Source organism: Gadus macrocephalus, chromosome 17, assembly GCF_031168955.1.
Source record: "Gadus macrocephalus chromosome 17, ASM3116895v1".
Classification (NCBI taxonomy): domain Eukaryota; kingdom Metazoa; phylum Chordata; class Actinopteri; order Gadiformes; family Gadidae; genus Gadus; species Gadus macrocephalus.
The window spans coordinates 8,408,127-8,431,713 of record NC_082398.1 but is presented as its reverse complement, the minus strand read 5'-3'; the positions used below and the strand labels follow the sequence as shown (position 1 = coordinate 8,431,713).

At 47.8% G+C, this 23,587-nt stretch overlaps 1 protein-coding gene across 1 annotated transcript in view; it reads left to right on the top strand.

Moving 5' to 3' along the window:
* Positions 1-17,676, top strand: part of LOC132445790 (uncharacterized) — a 36,423-nt gene extending 18,747 nt beyond the window's left edge. The window contains exons 18-34 of the mRNA XM_060035937.1: positions 30-126; positions 2,321-2,422; positions 4,039-4,073; positions 4,241-4,402; positions 4,613-4,747; positions 4,897-4,935; positions 5,028-5,171; positions 6,501-6,601; positions 6,719-6,754; positions 6,864-7,647; positions 9,555-10,988; positions 11,111-11,180; positions 11,295-11,387; positions 11,470-11,682; positions 11,875-11,991; positions 12,094-12,209; positions 17,205-17,676. Of these exons, the coding sequence (XP_059891920.1) occupies positions 30-126; positions 2,321-2,422; positions 4,039-4,073; positions 4,241-4,402; positions 4,613-4,747; positions 4,897-4,935; positions 5,028-5,171; positions 6,501-6,601; positions 6,719-6,754; positions 6,864-7,647; positions 9,555-10,988; positions 11,111-11,180; positions 11,295-11,387; positions 11,470-11,682; positions 11,875-11,991; positions 12,094-12,209; positions 17,205-17,288 (3,762 nt within the window). The 3' untranslated portion in view covers positions 17,289-17,676. The remainder of the gene's footprint in view (positions 1-29; positions 127-2,320; positions 2,423-4,038; positions 4,074-4,240; positions 4,403-4,612; positions 4,748-4,896; positions 4,936-5,027; positions 5,172-6,500; positions 6,602-6,718; positions 6,755-6,863; positions 7,648-9,554; positions 10,989-11,110; positions 11,181-11,294; positions 11,388-11,469; positions 11,683-11,874; positions 11,992-12,093; positions 12,210-17,204) is intronic.
* Positions 17,677-23,587: the final 5,911 nt, after the last annotated feature.

Genomic DNA, 23,587 nt, shown 5'->3' with positions numbered 1-23,587 from the left:
TTTATGTGTGTGTGCGTGTGTGTGTGTAGATATTTGTAGAATTTGTCACGGTGGAGGATGCAGACCGATTCGGTGTCTGGCTGTCCACATTTCCACTGAGCTGGGAAATCCATATCTCGCGTCCTGGTACGTGACACAACAGCACCACCTAGTGCACACAATGCAACAGCCCCCCACCTAAACCTCATGCGCTTGTTAGTGTCTTCACACTGCAGATCGCATCCATTACTCTATCCTATTGATCTATCTATTTATCGATCCTCCACTCTACACATACTGTCTTTACATTGTAGAAATCAATCCTCCACTCTACACATACCATCCTTACACTGTAGATATCAATCCTTCACTCTATACATGCTGTCTTCACACTAGATTTCGATCCTCCATTCTAAAGATATTGTCTTTACACTGTAGATATCGATCCTCTAGTCTAAACATACTGTCTTTACACTGTAGATGTCCATCCTCCATTCTAAATATTGTGTCTTCACACTACAGATATCAATCCGCCACTCTAAAGCTGTTATCGAAATCGTTCCCTATCACGGATATAGTGCACTATATAGGATGTTCGCCATTTTATAGTGGTGTTCGAATTCTCAGTGGTTAATTTCATGCACTATATAGTGGATTTAACGTATCCAAAATTTGAGTGTACATACAATGTTACCTACATGTTACTCCCGTATACCACAATGCAATGCGGTCGTTTTTTTCATGAGGAGCAGAAGAAGCTGAATAACCGCGAAAAGGAATACATTTAATGATGGAGTGTCCGGATTTCGTTTAGAAATGTCAACAATTTATTTGGGATTCAACATAGAAAATGTAACATTCAAAATTAATTTAAAAAAACCTTGATCTTGGAAATGTAACATTCGACATCAATACAACCTCCAGCTTTCCTCGAGAGTGCCCGGTTTGTTTACATGATGTGGGCGAATCTGTCTGCGTCACACAAATACCCGGCGCATTTACTGACGCAAATGACGTTTAGAAATGTACAGCGTAGTGTCTGAATTCTCGTTTGTTCGTTCCCTATATAGTGCACCATATCATGGACACTATATAGGGAATAGTGAGTGAGTGAATAGGGAGTAATTTCGAACACAGCTTAAGTGTGTGTGTGATACAAGATACAAGATCGTTTATTGTCATGTCCACAATGGAAACATAGTTTGCAGTGGGCAATGAAATTCTTGATTTGCAAGTTCCCTTCACACAAAATATACTTAAAATAAAGTAGATAAATAAACAAAACTTACAAAAAAAATATATATATCTGTACAAAGAGCAGAATTTAGTTAAACAAAAAAAAGTTGAAAATAAGGTGCTGTTTAGCATGTGCAATGTTCGCATACAGCAGAAGGCCCTGGAAGACATTGAGATATAGAAGTTTTTGAATATATACATTGGATATTGAATATTATTAGTAGATAAGTACATAGTGCAAATGAAGCTCACAGTTGAAAATAAATACAGTTCACAGTATTGAATGTAGTGCAAGTACAGGGTGTCATCAGTGTTTGAGAGAGTCATTCAGCAGCCTGATGGCCTGTGGATCAAAACTGTTTTTAAGTCTGGTTGTTCTTGCTTTCATGCTCCTGTAGCGTCTGCCAGATGGTAGCAGGGTGAACAGTGTGTGCTGGGGGTGTGCAGTGTCCTTGGTGATGCCGTGTGCCCTCTTTGTAACCCGGGTGTTGTAAATGTCTTGAAGTGATGGGAAGGCTGCTCCACAGATGTATTGTGCAGTTTTAATCACACGTTGGAGAGCCTTCCTTTCCTGTACCGTGCAGTTTCCAAACCCCACTGTGATGGAGTTGCTCAGGAGGCTCTCCACTGTACACTTGTAGAAGTGGCTGAGCACCAGGACACCAGCTGAGCCACCTCCTCCCTGTAGTCTGTCTCCACCCCACCAGTGATCAGTCCGATGACTGTTGTGTCATCCGCAAACTTGATGATGGTGGTGTTGCGCTGGGTGGAGGCACAGTCATAGGTGAAGAGGGTGTACAGCAACGGACTCAGCACACAGCCCTGGGGGGTCCCTGTGCTCACCGTCCTTGTGCCTGATGTCCGGGTACCAACTCTGACTGTCTGGGGTCTGTCTGTGAGGAAATCCAGAACCCAGCTGCAGAGGGACGGTGTCAGTCCGAGGATGAGGAGCTTCTCAGCCAGTCTGGTCAGGAGGACCGTGTTGAATGCTGAGCTGTAGTCGATAAACAGCATTCGAACATACGTGTCCTTGATCTCCAGATGTGTGTGTGTGTGTGGTGCCTACCCCTGTGTTTAAATAAAGGTTGATAATATATCCCCCCAGGCCTCGACCAACACAAGGCAGGGCGTGAAGATGCGTTCTTGATGGCGGTGGCCAACCAGACCATATTCTATCCCACCCTGTCCCCCCAGTTCTACACCCCTGGTGAGACCCCCTAACTATCCCTGTTGTTCTCTGATCTTCAAGTGGACTGACATCTTTTTATCCATTTTTTATTTTTTTTAATGATTTAATAATGTAATGGTCAGGTTGATTCTGATCTTTCTATTATTGGATGGTTGGAGGGGGAATCATTGATTATTATTATTTATGACACTTAAGATCACGTGTTTCTTAATATGAAAGGGATGGTTAGCAGTATATTCACCCTTAGGTCCTTTGCACCATGACGTCCAGCCAAATGCCACCTCAGAAGCTTTTTTTTTTTTTTTTTCACTGTAAGGAAAAAGCTAGTGAATTCAACCCTCCTTAAAAATGTATTGACAACTGAAATAATTCAATTATTTCAGTTGTCAATACATTTCTATGTAGTGTTGTACCCCGCCTACAGTAACCAAACGAGCGAGTCTGTTTCAGCGCCCCCTCCTACGTAGGAAGGGGGTACATTTTACAATATTACCTACGATTTTGTGGACCAGCGGACGAGCGCTGGGCGGAGGTGTTCACGCATCTCAGAAGCAGGGATATTCCATACAAAAATAGATGTCTAATTCGTCAGTTTGCCATGTGACTGACTGACGGGGAGCCCGCCAGAGCTGCCAGAGCCTTGGCGGCAATCCGGCAGTTTAGCTCCGGGAGTACAATCCCTTTCTCCTCCATGTCGCGGGTCAATCTGGACTTCAGAGAGTCAAACCAAAGTTCCTTTTCCCCCAATTCTTCTCAACCATGGCTGAGAAAACCCCCACTAGAAGTCTTTACTTGTTGTGGAAGTACAAGAGACGTCAGACGCAGTCTTTATGATTCATAATATCATCCGATGCGCACATATCTTTTGGCCCCTGATATTAGATATAATATTAGATAAATACCTATATATTATATCATATTATTATTATATAGATATAGAGATTCGGGAGTCCGCAAACGGCAACAATCACTTCTCCTCCATGCTGTGGTTCACTCTGACAGCTCATTAGTCAATCGGCAGCTGCTCATTTGCATTAAAGCTACAGACACCAGAAGCAGCGCATTCTGAAGGGACGGAGGGGAATAGATGTAGGCAAGATTTATTTTCCCAAAAGCTATTTCTACAAAACAGCTTCAAAAACAAGTTTTCTGAAACTCATCTACTATCTTTACTTGTTGGGAAAACACCATATTATTTCTCCTTTAATATACTCCTGGTGTACTTACAAATTGAACAATGCCTCATTTTATGAGTACAGACCCTGTTTGTACTACTGACGAAGTGTTGTAACAGTCCAAGCATTATTAGTGGGGTCATTTACAAGATACAGGACAGGTTCCAATAGCGCCAGTACTAAGCAAGTCGACTGAAAACTAACTTCACCAATGTTCAACCAAGGGATAAAAACTGAGGGGGTATCTGGCTGGATGTCATGGTGCAGAGGACCCAAGGGTGAATTTACTGCAAACCATCCCTTTATTGATAATGAAGCTGTGTCAAGTATTGTTTATGGTTATAACATTCAAGCCAGCCTCGTGTGTGTTGATTCATAATAATGATAAAGAAAGCCAACCGGGCTGTATGGACTTCTGCTAATATTAATGATTAACGTCGCTATTGTCTGACCTCTCAGCACACCGGACGGTGAACGGACCAGAAGACCTTGAGGTGAGTCGGTCCGTCTGTCTGTCGGCGTGCATCCCAACAATTAAGAAATTAATTCCCCATTAGGGATGCCCTAATTTGACCTTTTATTCAGACTGACCATGTTAGTGTCTGTTGGGGCAGTGTGCAAACACCTCTCTAATTATTTTATTCTCTTAACTGGCCTGAAGTGGGCGGAGACCAATTTGACTACGCAGAGCGTCATGGTGACAGGGCTGGCGTTCGGCACCTACCGCCACATGGACCTCGTGGATGAGGTGTGGCCTTACTTCGTGGAGAAGGACATCAGCCGTGTGTACTACTCTGTAGTGATACTACCTCTGCAGAGAAGGGTACGCACGCACACCCACAAACTGTTTGGATGTCATGAAAGTCATTATTATTATTATGTCCTTGCCTCCTGTCCGCCATCCTTTTTCCGTCTTGCCTCCTTTCCATCCTCTGTCTCCTCCTATTTCTCCTTCTCTTCTTTTACCTCCACTCCCCCTCTTCTTCTCTTTCCTCCTCCCCTCTCATCTCCTCCTCCTGTCTCCTCACTCCAGGCCTTCATCCACTTTGACGACGCTTTGAAGTGTAAGGAGTTTGTCTCCGATTTCCTCCACAAGCCGTTCACTATCGGAGGATCTGACCTCACCCTCCACTTCCTCCTGGACCATCTTAAGCCCTGCACCTCAGAGGTATACACAGAGAATACAATCTGTAATTATGCCTGGTTGATGTACTGCCATGACATTGTGTGTGTGATGCCATGACAAGTTATTTATGTGATGTCATGACAGATTATGAATGTGATCTAATCGACAGATGATATATGCTCTCTTTGCAGCTGCAATTGTACAACAGACTGCTGGGATGGACCAATGTGGTACGTTTTTAGCGGCTGTAGCAGTGGTAAAGCAGTCTGTGTGGTGGTAAAGCAGTCTGTGTGGTGGTAAAGCAGTCTGTGTTGTGCTACAGGATTCTAAGGGGACTGGTTACCAGGACCAGCTGATACTGAAGGAGATGGATTACTGCAGCAGGAAAGAGCTGAGGTGCATCTTTGACCACTTGACGAACAAAGCACGCATCAACTGGGTCAGCTTCCTAGTCCTCGCCAACCGGGTACGTCTCGCTGTGGTCCTACTGGACGGGTAGAAGGGTTGGGGGAACGGTAGGCGGACGGTAGAATAAACTACGGTATGAATCTGACCTACAGTATGAATTTCGGCCAAACCGTTCAACCTGTGTAGAGCAAAATTCCTCCTTCCAAAAGCCGGAGAAAAAAGGATGCACGCTCATCAGTGAAGTGTGTGTTCACCTGAGAGGTGATCAGTCTCTGTTTACGACCCACTCCAGGTTTCGCCCCAAAGATCGTCTCGGTGGCGGGGGATTATAGGGATTTGAAAACCAAAACATTTTAAAGGTGACCTATTATACCATCTGGTGTGACTGTGATTAGCCGTTACAAGCAGTTTTGAATATCGGCCTCTTCTGACATCACAAGTGGGCATGTCCACCTATATGTATGACGGATAGATGAGCAATGTTTGCTACAGTCCTCTAGGTAAGAGGTAGATTTTCAAAACGGCTTGTAACGTCTAATCACACTCACACCTGGTGGAATATTGTGTCACATAAGAGCAGGGCTTCTAAAAGGCACAACTTCGACATAAAGAGTACGTGTCGTGTGGAGGAAGGACACAACCTTGTCGTTGATCCGTTATTTGGCGGCCCTGATCTGAAGCAAAGGCACACAGAGATGTTGGTATAAGAAGATCATAGTTGGGCGGTTTCCTTGTGTTCTAGCACCTCCCAGTACGATACAGTGGTATACAACATGTCTACCGTATATATTTATGCAATATCACATGTCGAGCAGTGTTGTCGCTCTTTATCAGCGCTGCTGTGATTCAGCCGTAGGTACGAGGGTAGGTAGACGGGTAGACAGACAGGTAGGTAGTAGGGCTTTGACTTTTGGTTTGTTTAGTAATATTAGAATATATTAGAATATTTGTTAATAATATTTTTGACCATTAAATGCCTTCAGTAAGACCTGGATTGGGCTTCGCGGGGTTTGTTTACCGCGTTGCTTTGGTTACCGGTCTTCCGTGTTCCAACGGTTTATTAGGTTTCTAATAATTCGCTGTCTAATCGATACTTTTTTCACTACCTCTTCCGTGGTCATTGCAATATTATGAATTGACTGCGTCGGGTTCTCCGACGTCTCTCCCTCTTGGCCTGCACATAACGGGTTTGAATATTAAGGGCTGCCTAATATTCGTTTGAATTCTTATTTATTTTTTGATATTCGAATTATATTCGAATAACGAAGTTCAGAGTCCAAACCCTAGTAGGTTAGACGGGTAGACAGACAGGTAGGTTAGACGGGTAGACAGACGGGTATGAGACGGGTACGTACAATGACAACAAAAACATGCTCTCTCTCTGTAGGTGGTTTTCCAGCTCGTTGTGGGACGACCCGATATTAAAAGGATGTCCAAAGTGTTGGATAAGCTCAATGGTAAAAAGGGGAGGACTCCAGTTCAATATGGGTATGTGTTTTCATTCCTTGCCCCCATCTTAGCACTCCGACATAAGATTTAACATGTTGTTTATAGGTGAGTGTGAGTGTGTCTGTATATTAAATAAATAAATTGTCTCTCCTACAGGACCAATCGGGAGGTTGTAGACAAAGTGTGGAAATCGTGAGTCTCTTAGTCTCCTTATCGATTAGAAACGTTGTCAACATCTTTCGGGTTGCAGACTTTTACAGTCACTGAAAGCTGATCTAACGATACCATTTTGTTATTTCAGGGTAAAGGATTTCACGTCAGGCATTCAGAAAATAGATGTCAGGACTGTGATCAACAGTCCCCAGCATGCAAAGTCTTGCCAATCGCCACCGGACCCCTCAGCGCCTGGCCAATCGCCACCGGACCCCTCAGGTCCTGGTCCCTCAGGTCCTGGCCCCTCAGCACCTGGCCCCTCAGCGCCTGGCCCCTCAGCGCCTGGCCCCTCAGCGCCTGGCCCCTCAGGTCCTGGCCCCTCAGGTCCTGGCCCCTCAGGTCCTGGCCCCTCAGGTCCTGGCCCCTCAGGTCCTGGCCCCTCAGGTCCTGGCCCCTCAACGCCTGGCCCCTCAGGTCCTGGCCCCTCAGGTCCTGGCCCCTCAGGTCCTGGCCCCTCAGGTCCTGGCCCCTCAGGTCCTGGCCCCTCAGCGCCTGGCCCCTCAGGTCCTGGCCCCTCAGCGCCTGGCCCCTCAGGTCCTGGCCCCTCAGCGCCCGGCCCCTCAGCGCCTGGCCCCTCAGGTCCTGGCCCCTCAGGTCCTGGCCCCTCAGGTCCTGGCCCCTCAGCGCCTGGCCCCTCAGGTCCTGGCCCCTCAGCGCCTGGTCCCTCAGGTCCTGCTCTCCTAACCCCCGTGGCCCCTGCAGAACTCTGCGCCTCAGCCCACGACCAGGACTGGCTCCCGGGCTCCGGCCCCCAGCCTCCAGCCCTGAGTCAGGAGATGTGCCTCTTCTTTGCTACGGCCATCCACCAGCATCGCCAGGCAAGAGTCGAACAGGAAGTGAGACGAGGTGGACAGGAAGGAAGCCAGAGAGAGGTACGGTCTCGTCCTAGCTCTCTTGTCTCCAGCATAGGGGCTGTGTTGAGGTGTTGGTTCTAAGGCCACAGTATCGATAAACTCAACTGACTTGGTGCTGCTATCGGTACTGGAGAAATTAAGCAAATACACTTTCTATTAATTTAGGCTAGGTATTACATTGTGCTAGTTATATAAATAGTCTGCAGATGTTTTTTTGTTATTCCCGAGCAGTGTTGCCAGTTACCTTGAAAAAGTAAACCGATTACTGATTAATAGTTACTCCTTAAAATAGTAACTCAGTTACTTTACTGATTACTTGATTTTAAAAGTAACTTACTTAGATTTCAAGTTACTTTATTAGTTACATTCAGCTGCGACAACACCCCCTGCCACCTCAAAATAAAAACGTACAACCGGTTATGCCCCCCCCTCCTTGTCAACAATTTCTTCAATCAATTCTGCGCAGGGGGCTGGTAGGGGGAATTTGTGGGGGGGGGGGGGCATCCGTACCTCTTGTATACATGGCCCAGAATTTTGTGCTCCGGCCCTGGGTGCACACACTAACACACGGCTTTCAACCGCTTCCGCAAACTTTTAATGCGTAGACAAAATATCCCTCGGCGCTCACCGGACACATCTCCACGTGCGTGACGTAAACGGCGCGTTCTAGCGCTCGAGCTGCTCAGACCTCCCCGTGGGTTTAGCTCTCTGGCGATAACGTAGAGGCTCTCTCTGCTGCCGTCGCTCCAGGGCAACACACACACAGCACTGCGCGACTAATTCAGACTCTTTCCTCTCTTTGGAACTAGCAGGTCTCAATGAAGCTCCACAAGACCACCTCCTCATCTACGTCGACTGGATTAGAGTCCAACTCTTCAACGACAGCCCACTCCTCATCCATGTCTGGAGCCACAGTGTCGTCCTCCTCACATCTCCCCAAGTCCTCCTCATCTTCTTCAGATCTCCACAAGTCCTCTTCATCTTCTTCAGATCTCCCCAAGTCCTCCTCATCGTCTTCAGATCTCCCCAAGTCCTCCTCATCGTCTTCAGATCTCCCAAAGTCCTTCTCTTCTTCTCTTCCTCCTCCGGTAGGAGTAGTCCCTTCCTCTTCTGAACAGAACACACAACAGAAGTGTGAAGAATCTTCTGCCCAGGTGTCTGAGGCTTTTGACACAACACACACTCCATCGCCTACCTGCCAGGAAGGGTCACGCATCAATACCACGGAGGAGGCGGAGTCTCTTCCTGCCTGTCCACCAATCAGAATGAAGGAGGAACTAAGTGAAGCAGCCATGGTATGTGAAGATGACATGGCGAGGCCTGGCCACATGATGGCAGCAGAGACCTCTGCAGTGAAAAGTGCAGCATCACTGACAGGAAAGGATGTCTTACACACTGATCCATGTCTAGGGGAAGAGGGGAAGAGAAAGGCCCAGCAAGAGTTAACCCTCACAGGAAAGGATGTGGTCGTCTCTCCCAGCGAAGACATGAAGGAGAACAGAGTAGAGGTGGATGAAACACAAGAGCAGCTGGGTGATGAAAAGACAAGCGACCAGATGCTCCGTTCGAGGCCAGAGTGTGGTGAGGAGACGCCTCACCAAACCCCGGTCCAGCCTGAGACACCAAGCCTCCCTGACCCTGAGAGCCAGACCTCTGAACCCCAAGAGGAGGAAATGTTGGCCAAAATCGCTGATGAAGCTGAGCCATTCCAGGACGTCCCAGATCACAAAGAGAATATTTTGGGAGAGGGGAAGGTGACAATTGTAGAAGAACAAATGCCTTCTGTGAATGAAGAAACCCCATCGGTAGTTTCGGAGACAGCTGATGCTTTACTCAACGGAGCATCGACAGAGGAAGGAGACATCAACCGGCTCCTGGACTGTGTTGAAGGATCTCCTCCCGAAGAGGAGGAGCAGAACACCAAGGAAACCCAAGAGGAGCAGAAGACCAAGGAAACCCCAGAGGAGGAGCAGAAGACCAAGGAAACCCCAGAGGAGGAGCAGAATACCAATGGGCAGAGCATCAAGGAGGAGCAGAGCATCAAAGAGAAGAACAGCAAGGAACCTTCAGAGGAGGAGCAGGGTACCGAGGAGCAGAGCAACGAGGCCCCCACTGAAGGGGCGGACAACAAGGGGCCCGCTGTAGAGGCGGGGGCTCCTGAGATGGAACAGCGACGATCTAAGAGAGGTCACCCCAGTCCCGTGCCGCCAGCGACCACGCCGCTGTCCACCAGGCACTCCACCCCCACCATGAAGAGGGAAAGCCCTGGGGAGCTACCAGTGGAGAAGGCAGTCCCGGTGCCTCCCGTGACGAGGGGCACTAGGGGCAGAGGAAGGAAGGCCAAAACCCCTACGAGGAAGGAGTGCAAGCGGAGTCCAGAGGAAACCGTGTTTGAGGTGTTGGATTCCATCGGGGGCGACGTGTTGGAAGACGCGCCAGCGCCAGAACAACCAGGACGACCCCGACGGGGGCTAGCGAACAATGACCCAACGCCTGAAAAAGATGGAAAGGTAGTACCTGACGACACTCCTGAAGGAACGCACGGCAAGCAGGAGCAAGTCAAGAAGGAAGAGGAGGTGGCCCGTCAAGTCATGGAGGAGCCACAAGGTGACGAGCAGCCTGCTGCCGGAAAGAGAAGGAGTGGACGAGGGAGGAAAGAGGAGGTGGCGGTCTCTGGGACCTCCAAAATGGCCGCCAAAGAAGGTCAGCAGAGGGTGAAGGACTTGGAGGAGGTGTACCAGGTGGTGGACTCAGTGGGGGGCGAGGAGGAACCGGCTCCAGTGGAGGAACAGCCGCCAGGGTTAGAGCCTAGGAGGGGGAAGAGAGGTGGTAAGGTCGCGGGGAGCGACTCCGCGACAGAAGACAAAGCAGCAAAGAAGATGAAAACCACGGAGCAAACGGTGCCGCCCAAAGTAAACAAGGGTGTTGGAGCAAAGAAGGCGATGGACGGAAGGAAGAAGGAGACCCAGGAGCAGGAGGAGAACACTCTGGTGTGTCAGGATGAGGTCAGTGAGGAAGAGGAGGACTACCCCGACGATTCAGTTGAGGAGGAAGAGCTGAGGAAGAGGCAGACAGTCGAGGAGAGGCGGAGAGAGGAAGAGGAGGAGGAGAGGAAGCTGGGAGAAGGAATGGAGGGGCTGGTGACCCTAGATGAGCTTGGAGAGGAGGAGGTGGATGAGGAAGAGGTTGGTCCTGGAGGAGAGGAAGAGAGTGGAAGAAGAGCGGAGGGGATCACAGAAGAAGAGCTGCAGGCGTTGGTCACTCTGGACGAGATTGTTGAGGAGGAACAGGAAGGGGAGGGGCCAACACATTCAGAGCCCCTTCCAGACGACCAATCAGAGGCCAGGTTGAATACTGAGGTGAGAGAAAAGTGAACTTATCTGCAGATAAAAAGTTTGTTTATATCTATGTATTCAGGATGATAGGGATTGTAAAACAGGCTCTTATTCTGTCCTCCACTCCCCCTATATCCCTTGAACAGACGGTCTGTGATGAAGAGAAAGCGTCTTCCTCCATCGTTGGTGAATGTAAACAAAGCGAGGAGCAAGCAGGTGAGTGTTTCAGTTCTTGGCCCATTCCACTTCAGAGGATTTGATTGGCTGATTGTGATGGAGGATAGTGCTGCCGTGTGTGGAGGTTGTGACCTTTGAGCGTGTGTCCCACAGAGGAGTGTGTGAGCTTCGTGACCTTGGACGAGGTGGGATACGAGGAGGAGGAGGAGACACAGCCACGCAGCAAAAGAGGTAGACAGGCTACAGGTAAACCTCACTCACTCACTCACTCACTCACTCACTCACTCACACTTATCTTCCAACATGGCTCCTCCTTTTTTTTTTCCAGAGAGGAAATGCACCAGGAGAGAACAACAACAACAACCAGCAACGGCTAAACCCTCTGGAGAGGAATCCCCGCCCATCCCGGCTCACGCTACCTCCCTATTGGCCTGCGAGCCCGGGGCTGTTATGAGCGTCAAAGGAGCAGAGCCAATGGCAGAAAGCCCCACCCGGGATGGTGAAGAGACTGGGTCGGAGGAGACGAGGCTTCTGAGGAAAGGTAAATCTCTCTCTTCTTAATAAAGTACCTAATATTGTGCCTTCACAATAAAGGCGTGTGAATGATTTGGCCCAAAAATGTCAAGTTTGATGCTAATCACCAGGAATTGAATGGCAGCTAGATAGTAAAGATAGACATTAGGTCATAATTACCTACCCAGCCTTTACCGTCTTTCTGTCTGTCCGTCTGTAGCGTCCAGTAAAGCGCGGAGGGTGGAGGAAGAGGCGGAGCCTAAGAGAGTCCGCTCTCACTCTCCCTCCGTTGCCCATGACTACACCCTGCCCGCGTTCACCCCCAACAACCCCCTTGGTGAGAGGAGAGACACACACATTATATCCATGACAATGACATGTGTACATGTTTGAGGTAATGTTATTATTTTCCCCCATCTCTTGATCCGTGCGTCTCTAGGGTCGGAGCATGTGGTTCCTGGGTTCTACTGTAATCTGTGTTCTGTGTTCTACAAAAACGAGACCAGCGCCAGGACACTCCACTGCAGCCGCTTGGGTCACTACAACAACCTGAAGGCAGGCACACCCGTACACGCACACACACACATATACATACACACATAATGGAGCCGGGAAACATTAGTTCTTTTTCATCCTTACTGACCGCCAGAGGCGGTGCTTCAAGCACTGAATGATCCATCTCGCGCATGCGCAGGTCGAGTGTTAATACCAACAAAGTCACCTGTGACCCCTGATGAGCTCCGGACAGCCTATATCTTCCGGTGACATCAGAGGATTTGTACCTTTTCATCTTCTCGCTTCGCAGGTATCTATGTATCACTGCGCTAGCTAAAGCTAAGTAGCTATTATTATTTTGATCGTTCGTTGCTGGTGGCCTTGCGACGTCTTGTCCGAGCTGCGAGCTGCTCGCCCTCCAAAGGACGCAACGGAGCCGCCGAGAGGTTTGGATTGCGGGGAATAAGCTGGATAAGTTTACTTTGTGGTTATATTTTTGTGTTTCGTTGAAGGCAGTGTACCCACAACCTCTCCCGGCGCTTGTACTACGCTTATCATTTAATTTCAAAAGTTGTGTCGGTGGGGCGTGGTGTAACCTTTTTGGGTTGCTATTGGTGACGGCAGTGTGTGCGCTCCCACTCCCGGCTTAGGTACGTTTTACTTTGGTGCCAACTCGGTTGTGCCCGCTTTGTTTTAACTGGTGAAGGCAGTGTTTTCGCTCCCACACAGAGCATTTATAGTTATAGTTAGCCTTGTAGTTGGTAGCACTGTCTAGGCTGTTATCCCTGCAACATTTGTCGGCGAAGGCTCTGCTTTCGCTCCCTCTCCCGTGATTTATACTGCACTTATTATTTCATTTCGTTCTGACCGCTTACCCTCAACTGGTGACGGCAGTGCTCCCGCTCCCAGCAGAGGTGTGACTGTAGTTGGTAGCAAGTGTTCCCGCTGAGGCTGCTAACTGCTCTGGGTTTCTTTTCATACATTTTTATCCTTTGTGATTTTGCTGGTTGTCAACATGGTTGGCGACCACTGATGCTTGGCCTGTATGGCTTCACTGCAGCTTGAGGATGGCCATGATTTGTGTCCCTCATGCCTTGGCCTCGGGCATCTGAAGGAGGGTCTTTCAGATGATCCCTGCACGAACTGCAGTTGTATGCCTCAGGCGGTGAGAGCTGCTAGACTGGCTGAGGTGGAACAACGGTTGGCCCTCGTTTCGTTCCCCGAACAGTTGCCCCAAGCCCAGCGACATAATGCAGCTCAGGATGGTCGCTCTAAACGTCGGGCTTCGGAGACCCCAGGCCCCACTTCTAGGAAGAAGGTTAGGGAGTCCGGGCTTGCCTCCAAGGTGGGCCCTTTAACAGCGGAGCTCGAAAGCATGATCTCCCTCTTCCTGGCCTTTCAGGCTGGGACTGGTACGAGCCGGACGGGGTCCTACAGGATGTAGCCTCCCGTAACTCCGCAGCGTGCTACCGTCCTTCGACCCACAGCTCTGCTGGTGCTTCTGAGGAGAACCCAATGGGAGTCATCATTCGTATGGCCCTGGCCCGTCTGCAGCTAGACGTGCCGCAAGCGCAGCCGGCTCCGGCCAGTGCTTTCTTCAGGTGTGGCCCAGCCCCCACCAGCTTTACCGTGCCTCCATCGGAGGAGTATCTGAGGGAGTTGCATGTATGCTGGAGGGATCCTCGAGCCCTCTCTCATGCAACATCCGACAGTCGGACCCTGCCAGGCATGCAGGATGCACCAAAGTTTGGCTTGGACCGCATGCCAGCAGTTAGGCCGAAGATAGCTGCTCTAATTGTCTCGCCTGATGAGGCTCCAAGACCGGATGCGAGGTGTCCTCGTACCCAGTGTCGGGTTAGGGATGACCTGCTCTCCAAAGCCTATGACGCAGCGGCACGCATGGGACGCATAGGCAATTCTATGTCCCACCTGATGCTCGCTCTGTCAGCATCCCTGCAGGAGGTTGCTTTCGGGCCCCTGAGCGACTGCCCTCGGGGAACCTCAGGTCTCACATGCTGCCCGTCGTTCCCCCAGAGTCTTTAGAGGCCGGGGGACCCGGAGCTGAGGGTCAGGGGCCGATCGTCGGATGCTTTTCCCAGCAGCAGCTCAGCTATTGGGCTGCTTCCACCAAGGACCCCTGGGTGCTTTCCACCTTGACCCACGGGTACAAACTCCAGTTCCGACGCCGGCCCCCAGCCTGTGGCCGGGTGAAGATGACCATCATACACGACCCGGCAAAAACTCAAGCCCTCACCCAGGAGTTGCCCTCCTGGACAAGGGTGCTATCGAGACAATAGATCCCCTGTTGCAACCCGGGGGGTTCTACTCGAGTTACTTTCTGGTAACAAAGAAAGGTGGCGGACTCCGTCCTATCCTCGACTTGAGGGGTCCCTGTGCATTGTTCAGTTCCAAAGATTTTGGAGTTCCTCCAGTCCCTCCTGGGTGGCGGTCGGTCCTCAGCTACTCTGAGGGTATACGTGGCCATCTCCTCAAGAAATGCTCGGGTGGATAATAACACAGTGGGGGGCCACAGATTGGTGTCCCTTTTTCTGAAGGGTGTGTTGCGGTTACGACCTCCACGAGCACAGCGTGCCCCAGCATGGGATCTGCACCTGGTGCTCGATGCTTTATGCTTGCCTCCTTTTGAACCCCTGGCTCAGGCGGAGCTGAAGTGGGTCTCTCCTAAAACTGCCTTTCTCCTCGCCATCGCGTCAGCGTAGCGCATCCGGGAGCTTCATGCTCTGTCCGTGAGTGACTCATGTCTGAGGTGGAACGGGAATCCAGCTTTCCTCCCACAGGTTCTGTCATCGTCGATCCTCAACCGACCTGTCCGCCTGGCACAATTTATCCCCTCGGAAGGGGGGAGGACAGGTTCAAATTGCTGTGTCCTGTGCGGGCTCTGAGAGCGTACGTAGCTGCGGCCGCAGGCATTAGACGGTCAGACAAGCTCTTCCTCTTCTATGGTGGTCCTAGGAGGGGCTGTGCTCTCTCCAAGCAACTATTGTCTCATTGGGTTGTGGACGTCATCACCCATGCATATAAAGGAGGTGGTCACCCCCTGCCATCCGGGGTCAGGTGCCACTCTACCAGGGCTGTCTCAACGTCATGGGCTGCCCTGCGGGGCATGCCCCAGGAAGACATCCGTGATGCAGCATCTTGGACATCGCCATTTACTTTTTCCAGGTTTTACCGGGTGAACGTTGCCTCTCCCCATCGGCCGTGGTCCGTGGTCCTTTTGTCCGACTCTGCCGTTTCCTCCCAATGAGGTATGTTGGAGTTCCTCATGACCTTGTTGGTATGAGTCATCCAGTGCTTGAAGCACGCTCAGTAAGGATGAAATAGAACGATAGTTACGTATGTAACTACGGTTCTATGAATCCTGGATGACCGCCAGAGCGGTCATCGCGAGAAGATTCTGCAGGAACAGATCCTCTGTCACCGGAAGATATAGGCTGTCCGGAGCTCATCAGGGGTCACAGGTGACTTTGTTGGTATTAACACTCGACATGCGCGTGCGCGAGATGCATCACCGGTCATCCATTCCCAATAATCCATGTCCAAGAAGCAAACAAGTCAATGTCCTTGTTCAAAAGGTACATAAAAATGTCAAAGCAATGCGTTGCAAAGAACACAAATATCCAGTTGCTCTACCAACATGTAAGTGATCCTTGCAGAGAAAAAACATGAATTGCCAAGCCTGTTTACTTAATTCCCTTCAACCACTTCCCTCAACAACTTTTTTTTTTATACATATTATACATGTTACATATTTTAACACCAGGTGTGAGTGTGATTAGCCATTTCGTTTTGAAAATCTGCCTCTTCTGACATCACAAGTGGGTGCGTCCACCTAGTTGTGTTCTGGATAGATCAGTCTACAAGTCTACCCAGTGGACTGTAGCAAATGTTGGTCATCTATCCGTCATACATCTAGGTGGACACGCCCACTTGTGATGTCAATAGAGGCAGATTTTCAAAACGGTTTGTAATGGCTAATCACACTCACACCTGGCGGTATAATATGTCACCATTTAACAGCAGGTCCAAACCCTGCCAACTGAATGTTTTAATCGTTGTGGTTTTCGGAGTCCAATGTTTCCCTCTGAGAGGTTTTTTTTGGCGGTAGCTAGTGATCCATTTCTGGATCACCTCCCCACATTTTACCCAGCTCCGAGAGGATTTTAGGGGTGAACTGTGGACCAGGGTCCAAGACGATGTAGTCCCACTAAGTTAATCTTTCACTTAGTAAAGGGCTGTACTTACCTTCTCTTAATGGAATCACTTCTGTCCATTTTGAAAAGTAGCCGACCACATCAAGCGAGTAGACGCAGCCCTTTATGCATCTCGGAAAAATCCAAGCCTTTTATGAACCCCTTCCACAACCGCAATGGATTAGCAAGGCCCTACTGGCTTGGTTCTGCCTGGTTTATACTGCTTGCAGGAACCTCCCAATCGGGAAATGGCGTCCATAGCAATCGTCTCTAAATTATAGCAGCAGTCTGCTATTGAGAAAGAACTGATCGACCAGTCTAAATCAAGGACTCATTCAGCCCTGAAAACATATTTATTCTTCTGTCCATACAGTATATTCCTCACCAATAGGGTACTCATAATGTGCTTAGTCTAGACTGTACACATCTTGTCCACATCGGGTTACCGTATTCCTTTCTAGTTCGTTCCTTTTTCTGCACAGTAGTGTTTCCCAAAGTGAGCGTTGCAAGGGCACTGCAGAGGGGTGCTGAGCTGGGTTGGGAGGGTTCTTCTTAATGCATTCTGGGGAGTGGGAAAAGCTGAGTCGCTACAGTTGGAAATGCTCTGCACACTGGAGCTGTACATTTTGCATTAACATTTACATCTAGGACATTTAGCAGACGCTTTTATCTAAAGCGAATTACAGTTAATTTGTCATAAGAAAGGGAAAAAAATGAATCGCTGTTGGTACAGTCAGGATGTTGATGGAACATTCACTTCCAATTACTGGGTTCAGCGAAGCTGTTAATACATGACTGGTACGTTTTTCAGCGGCACACACTAAACTCACTCCTCCTCTTACAGAAGTATTACCAGGGTCTCCAAGAGGAACAATCCAGGAGCCAATCAGGAGGATGTACTCCTGGCAACGCCCCCAAATTACTCTAGCCCCGCCCACATACACACAACTGTCTTTTCATTGGTTCACCGGAATATGGGGGAGCCTCGTCGATGTTGTTCAATCTTTTTATATCGTTTGGAGTGTCTGAAGAAGGAGATACGTTTGTTTAGCGCCAAAACAAAAGGACAATGTGTACTCTGACCGTTCAGAATACAGAAGGACAGAGATCTGCACTTCCCAGGTCGTTATTAGACAGAGTTCACGATGGAGTAGACTGTTCTTGCTGTTCTTACTTTTTACTTGTGTGTCTTAAATGTTTTTCTATGATGATCAGGAGTCATCATGGTATGACCGCTTTATTAAAGTTCTCTATGTATCAAACTATGTTATGTTTAATGATTTCATATAATGACGTTGAATAAAAGTCAACCAAAATGAAATGGAGTTGTTTGTCACTCTCTCTGGCTCTTGCTCTCGCTCTCTCTCACATATTTACTCATGATCCGTTTTGGGCTTTCATTCAGAATGAATAGACCACCAGGAATACACACACTTATTTTCTTATGTATAATTTATATGTTAATGTGTGTATCTGCATGTGTTTATATATTTTAAATTCTATTTCCTATGATTTATTACGGTTTGGTGGTGCATCTGATTGGAGCCGTGATACATGTGAATGCTTGGAGTACATTTTGTTTGACATGGCATTCGTGATTTGGATAATAATACACCCCGTCTCCCATATTCCCTGTCTCTCCTATTATTTTTGCTCATTCCCCCCCCCCCCCCCCCCCCATCTCCCTAGTTGATATTATGGCAGTCATGCTATAGCATTGTTTCTAGCATCACCGCACTGCATGCGGTGTGTTTACAGGTGTGTGTTCACCAGGCCCCCAGGATAGGCGCATACTTCCGCAATCCACCAGTGCTCAGAGGCCAAGCCTGGTATTGCAGCTGTTTAAGCTGGCTGTGGACGGGGGTCCGTCATTTCATGTGGCCCAGAAGTAGATATCGCCGTCCACTCCAATACAAGTGGGGAACAGGATTGTGTCTCCGCAAAAAATGTCTGGATATCAATCAAAGGCTCATAATTATATTTCTACCCTGTTCTAAAAAAAATTAAGTTTTTTCTTTTCAAAACGCCTCCTCAAGCGTTTTATTAGCAGTTTATGTTGGGTGGGCAGCTGAAAGGAGTCGTACTGAAACAAACGGCTCCTTGCTATGGACCTATTTTGAAGTGCACGGCTCCATTAACTTCCGAATTAAATTAAATTCCGAATTAACTTCCATTAACTCCATTAACTTCCTTTTAGATTTGTCCTTTTACTTAACATGAATGGCGTTGAACACGGATATATAACACACATATCATTGAAATAGCTCTAACAGGCACGGACGTATTGATTACCTGAATGATTATGGGAGACCTACGTAATTTTCATAATATTGTTAATTGTCTAATATTAACATTTCAGTTGCGTTGGTAGGTATTTCATTTTCATTTGCTTGTTTAGCTATGTATGACAGGGTTATGGTTAGCTATGTATGACCGTTGACAATGTTGGTGTATTACAATTCATTATCTGGGTAGGCTACTCCAACTTCTTTGCTGGTCGAAATCATCTGAAAATATTTACAGATGGTTCTAAAGATCCCAAAGGACAATGTGGTATTGGCATATATATTCCAGAATTTGAAAAAGGATATGGATATAGAGTGGGTGACTTTATCAGTATACTCAATCGAGATGGCCACAATAATAACCGCTCTTAGATGGGTTGTAGATACTACGTTTTATAACAGATAATTCAATACGTGAAGATTTGGTGATAGAGGTAAAGCATCTTCTTTTAAATATTATAAGCCTTGGTTTAGTTATTCAGTTCTGTTGGATTCCAGCCCACCATGGAATATATGGCAATGAAATTGCTGATAAATTAGCTAAAAGATACTAACCTAATTAGAAGAATTTAACCTTAAGTATATATATTTTTTTTATTTTTTATTTTTATTTATTCATTTATTTTGTTAGTTTGTTTTATTTTGTTTATTTTGTTTCGTTAGTTTGGTTTTTTCTTTGAATTTATTTTTATGATTTAAAGTATCATTTGCCAACGTCCTTGTCACTAACTCCTGTGTAGTAGTCCAGTAGGTGGCGGTATATGGGGAAAAACTATGATTCTCCACTGAACTAGAAGAAGAAGAAGATCTCTGCATCCGGTACGTCACGGACTAGGTCACGTGTCTTGGCCCCATAACGCGGAAGCAAATCGCTCCTGTATGTTACCCTGCGCCACTGAGCAGTTTGTATCATAGACAGATGTCTATGGTTTGTATAGGAATGAATGGGCGGCCATTTTCCAGTCTGTGGACCATCCTTTATGTCCATGATTGGGACACGGCCACGGTAGGCTCTTGTACACGTCATCACGTCGTAACACGTCATCACCAAGCGTCCATAATAAAGTCATTGATTCGCGGATTCTCCCAAATACATCTGCATTTTTGTGGGTCTTCTACAATTGTGCTTGAATCGCACCGTCTGCCCAAATGGACACTCGACTTCTCTATGGGACCAACGTGAACCAACAGTTGAACCGCTTGACGCCATGTTTACCGTTTAATGGGAAAGAAGGCTCGTCGCCTTTATTATGTCCATGGTCGTCGCATGGACTATACGTCATCCAGCTCAGGTTGCGTAGCCGTGCGTGTGCGCTTGTCGGCTCATTAGCACATGTACCGTGGCTGCCCGTACCGTAGCAGCACAGCTCTCCCAAGTGGCCAAATTGGCCTGGCCTGGCCAGACTGGCCACACTCACACTGGCAGATTTGAGTACGGTTGGGTGTGAAAACGGCCACGGCCAGATGGCCTAGTGTGAGTGCACCCTTAAGGCCTCTGTCGTCTCCCTCCCCCAGGTGATCCCAATGCCCATGATTGTCCGGGTGCGCTTGATGCGCGCTCCAGCGCCGCCGTGCTGAACGGCACATACCTCCCTCGGACTACCTGTCCGCGGAGAGGGCGCTGTTCCCGGTGCTGGCGTAGTTCGACCCCCCCAGTTAGAGCGGGGTTGCCCCAATATATATGGTTTGTATCTATCGTGTGTGTGTGTGCATATGGTTTGCATCTATATGTTGTGTGTATAAATATTGTGTGTGAATCTATATGTGTGTATCTGGGGTGTGTGCGTGCATATGGTGTGAATCTATATGGTGTATTAGTGTATGTCTGTATTGTGTTTGGTGTGTGTGTGTGTGTGTGTGTGTGTGTGTGTGTGTGTGTGTGTGTGTGTGTGATGACTCCAGTTTAACCAGTGAATGAGTCTCCGGTCTCTGATGAAAGCTTCCTTAAGATGTTCTCGTATGGTAACATCGCCCTCTGCTGTCCACATCCGCTCACTACACACACAGTGACGCAATTTGCTCCCCTGCCGCAGCTCGCCTGCCAAGTGGTTTTCTTAATCAGTTAATTGGTTGCATCTGGTGCGTTCCATTTAAGAGGGAGCCGGACAGTACGTTGGAGTCCTCCACTGTTTGGCAGTGTCGTGTCTCCCAAACGCAGGGCTGTTGTGACTTAGTTGACATATCTTCCTGTTTCACAGGTTAAAGACTTTTTGAAGTAAAGAGGAGCATCTCATCTGAACCTGATGTGAGTAGAATTGTGTAGCAAAGCACAACTGACGTGACTTGTATGTTGAATATAATTCACTGATAATGTGTGAAGGAAATCGAGGATTGTGGTGGTTTAACTCTCATTTGAAATTTGAAGAATGATTCTACCTGCAAGTAACATTTTAGAGACTATACATTCAAACTAAGAGGTAAATCACTATTGACTAATGACAGTCCAATAATTAGTATAATTTATATTAAAAAGCTGGATTAATTAATTATCTTTAATCATTATTTAAAAGTTTGATGATCCCAAAAGCCCTGAATTTGTATTGTCATTCATTTATCTGATTTAATGGAGATGGTAGATGTTCAACTGTGGGATGGTGCCCAGGTTTTGGGACCATGTGTAAACTGTTCCTTCCTTCAAAGGTCTATCATGGATATTCAACTGCAGTTCTGTGAGTATCCCAACTTAACCATGAAGATGAACTGCAAACTGAATTAATTTCTCATTACTCTTGGGCACATTGATGTATTTTGGCTTCCTGGTGAGTTAACCCGTTACCTGAAGGTTGATCTGAGTAGTAAGGATGTTTTATTGGTTCATGGGTTACTTAGGTGTTTGGTTTATGTCGGTTTTAATGATTTGTTAAAATGGTTACGGGCTCCAAGTTATTGTTGTAAGAGTAACGGGTTGGCTTCTGATATCTTCAGTCTTCTTTCCAGCTACTCTCCTGAGCTCTGCATCTTCATCACATGAGTGTTGCTCTACGGTGAGGGTGTGGTCTGAGTGAGCAGAGGTGCATACTGGGATACAGAGCTGTCTGAATTCTACCGGTCTGTAGACGCGCCCCCTCAGGGGAAACCGAGTGTTTGAGAAACCGTTGTGACGTCCGTTACATGGACTAAAATGTTCATTAAGATGGAGACAGGGATTCAGAAGGAGAAAAACCAGGGGGAGATGAGGGGGCTCCTCATCTCAACGACTAAAACACAACTTCAGTCTGACACGGAGAACCATGGAACACATTCAACAGTCCCCTCCAGGCATCGTGACTCCTCAGGAAGAGTTTCATTTCCAAGAAGGTCATATTTGGGGCCATCCCCATATGGATCCTGCTCCTCAAGAGCCACCCCCCTCCACTGGGTGGTCTTCTGAACAGATGACCTCCTTCCTGTCCTCAGGCTGACTAAAGCTGCACCGTTTGCATCTGTGAAGGCCCCTCATTCAGGAAACCACTGGACTACAAAGACATGACTTCAGAGACGTTGAATCAACCTGGAACACATTTTGAAGACGCCAAGCATAATCCATCACCAATGTGGGACGCCACTGAAAAATGTTGCGCATAATTTACTTCTCTGGAGACATTGGTTGTTCTGTTCTGGGTGCCCTGGCAGGAGAGCTGGGGTTGGATGATGGAACGTTATTTGGCATGAGGTTTTTACCCTGCATGATTGTTTGACCTTTTATGGCTCAGTGGTGTGTTTGGGTTTGACATGTTTTGGATGATTTTTGACCATCGCTAGGGTTCTGTTGTGCGTGTCTCCCACTCACAGCTGGCATGGGGTTCTACGTGCGTGTCCTGGATTCTATGTGTGTGTGTCCGGCTTGCTTTGACAGTAATAATGTTCATACGGGGGTCTGTGTGATTGGCTTGGGATATTGGTCAATTAAATCATACCTGATGGATGGCCACACGTTTACTTAAGGGCCTCCAGTAGACATGAAGCCCAGAGCGACGCTCCGGAGCGAGATCCAACACACTGGGCAGGAAGGACAGTATCCAACTCAAGTGTAAAAGGATGCAAGCGGCGTGTTCAGATCAGTGACTTCAAACTAGGACTACACCAATCAGGATCAAGGGAGGATTTTTATTTTCAGCCACCATGTGCCAAAGGACTACAGTTGAAAATTAGCCTGCTGGCTAACACTGGCACATTTACAGAAATGTTAATCATTGTGCACTGTCCTTTAAATAAATAAGAAAATAAGAAAGGAGGATGGACACCTAAAGGAATTCCACAAGGAGAGTCTGACGTTGGAAAGGGACCTAAATGGACGGCCACACATTTACTTAAGGGCCTCCAGTAGACATGAAGAGCCCAGAGCGACGCTCCGGAGCGAGATACAACACACTGGGCAGGAAGGACAGTATCCAACTCAAGTGTAAAAGGATGCAAGCGGCGTATTCAGATCAGTGACTTCAAACTAGGACTACACCAATCAGGATCAAGGGAGGATTTTTATTTTCAGCCACCATGTGCCAAAGGACTACAGTTGAAAATTAGCCTGCTGGCTAACACTGGCGCATTTACAGAAATGTTAATCAATGTGCACTGTCCTTTAAATAAATAAGAAAATAAGAAAGGAGGATGGACACCTAAAGGAATTCCACAAGGAGAGTCTGACGTTGGAAAGGGACCTAAATGGATATTCAAGATGACCTTCAGACCTGTAATGAGACGGCTCTTCCTACCTGGCTGGATTGATGGAGAGCCCTGTGGATCTTGTCTTGCTCTCAGTTGCACGTCTTCTCAGGCTGAACTGTATTTGTTTCGGACAGGACTAGCTGAACGATTGGTTCCCTTAATTCAGAACCAATCTGGGAACTCCAACTAGTGCGCTCTTCGAGCTGAAGTTTTGCTCTTCAGCTGAGGAGGTAAGGAAACCTTCACTGGGGCTTCAAGGTGTAAAGAGGAGGATGTTTCAAAGTGTTCCATGGTACTC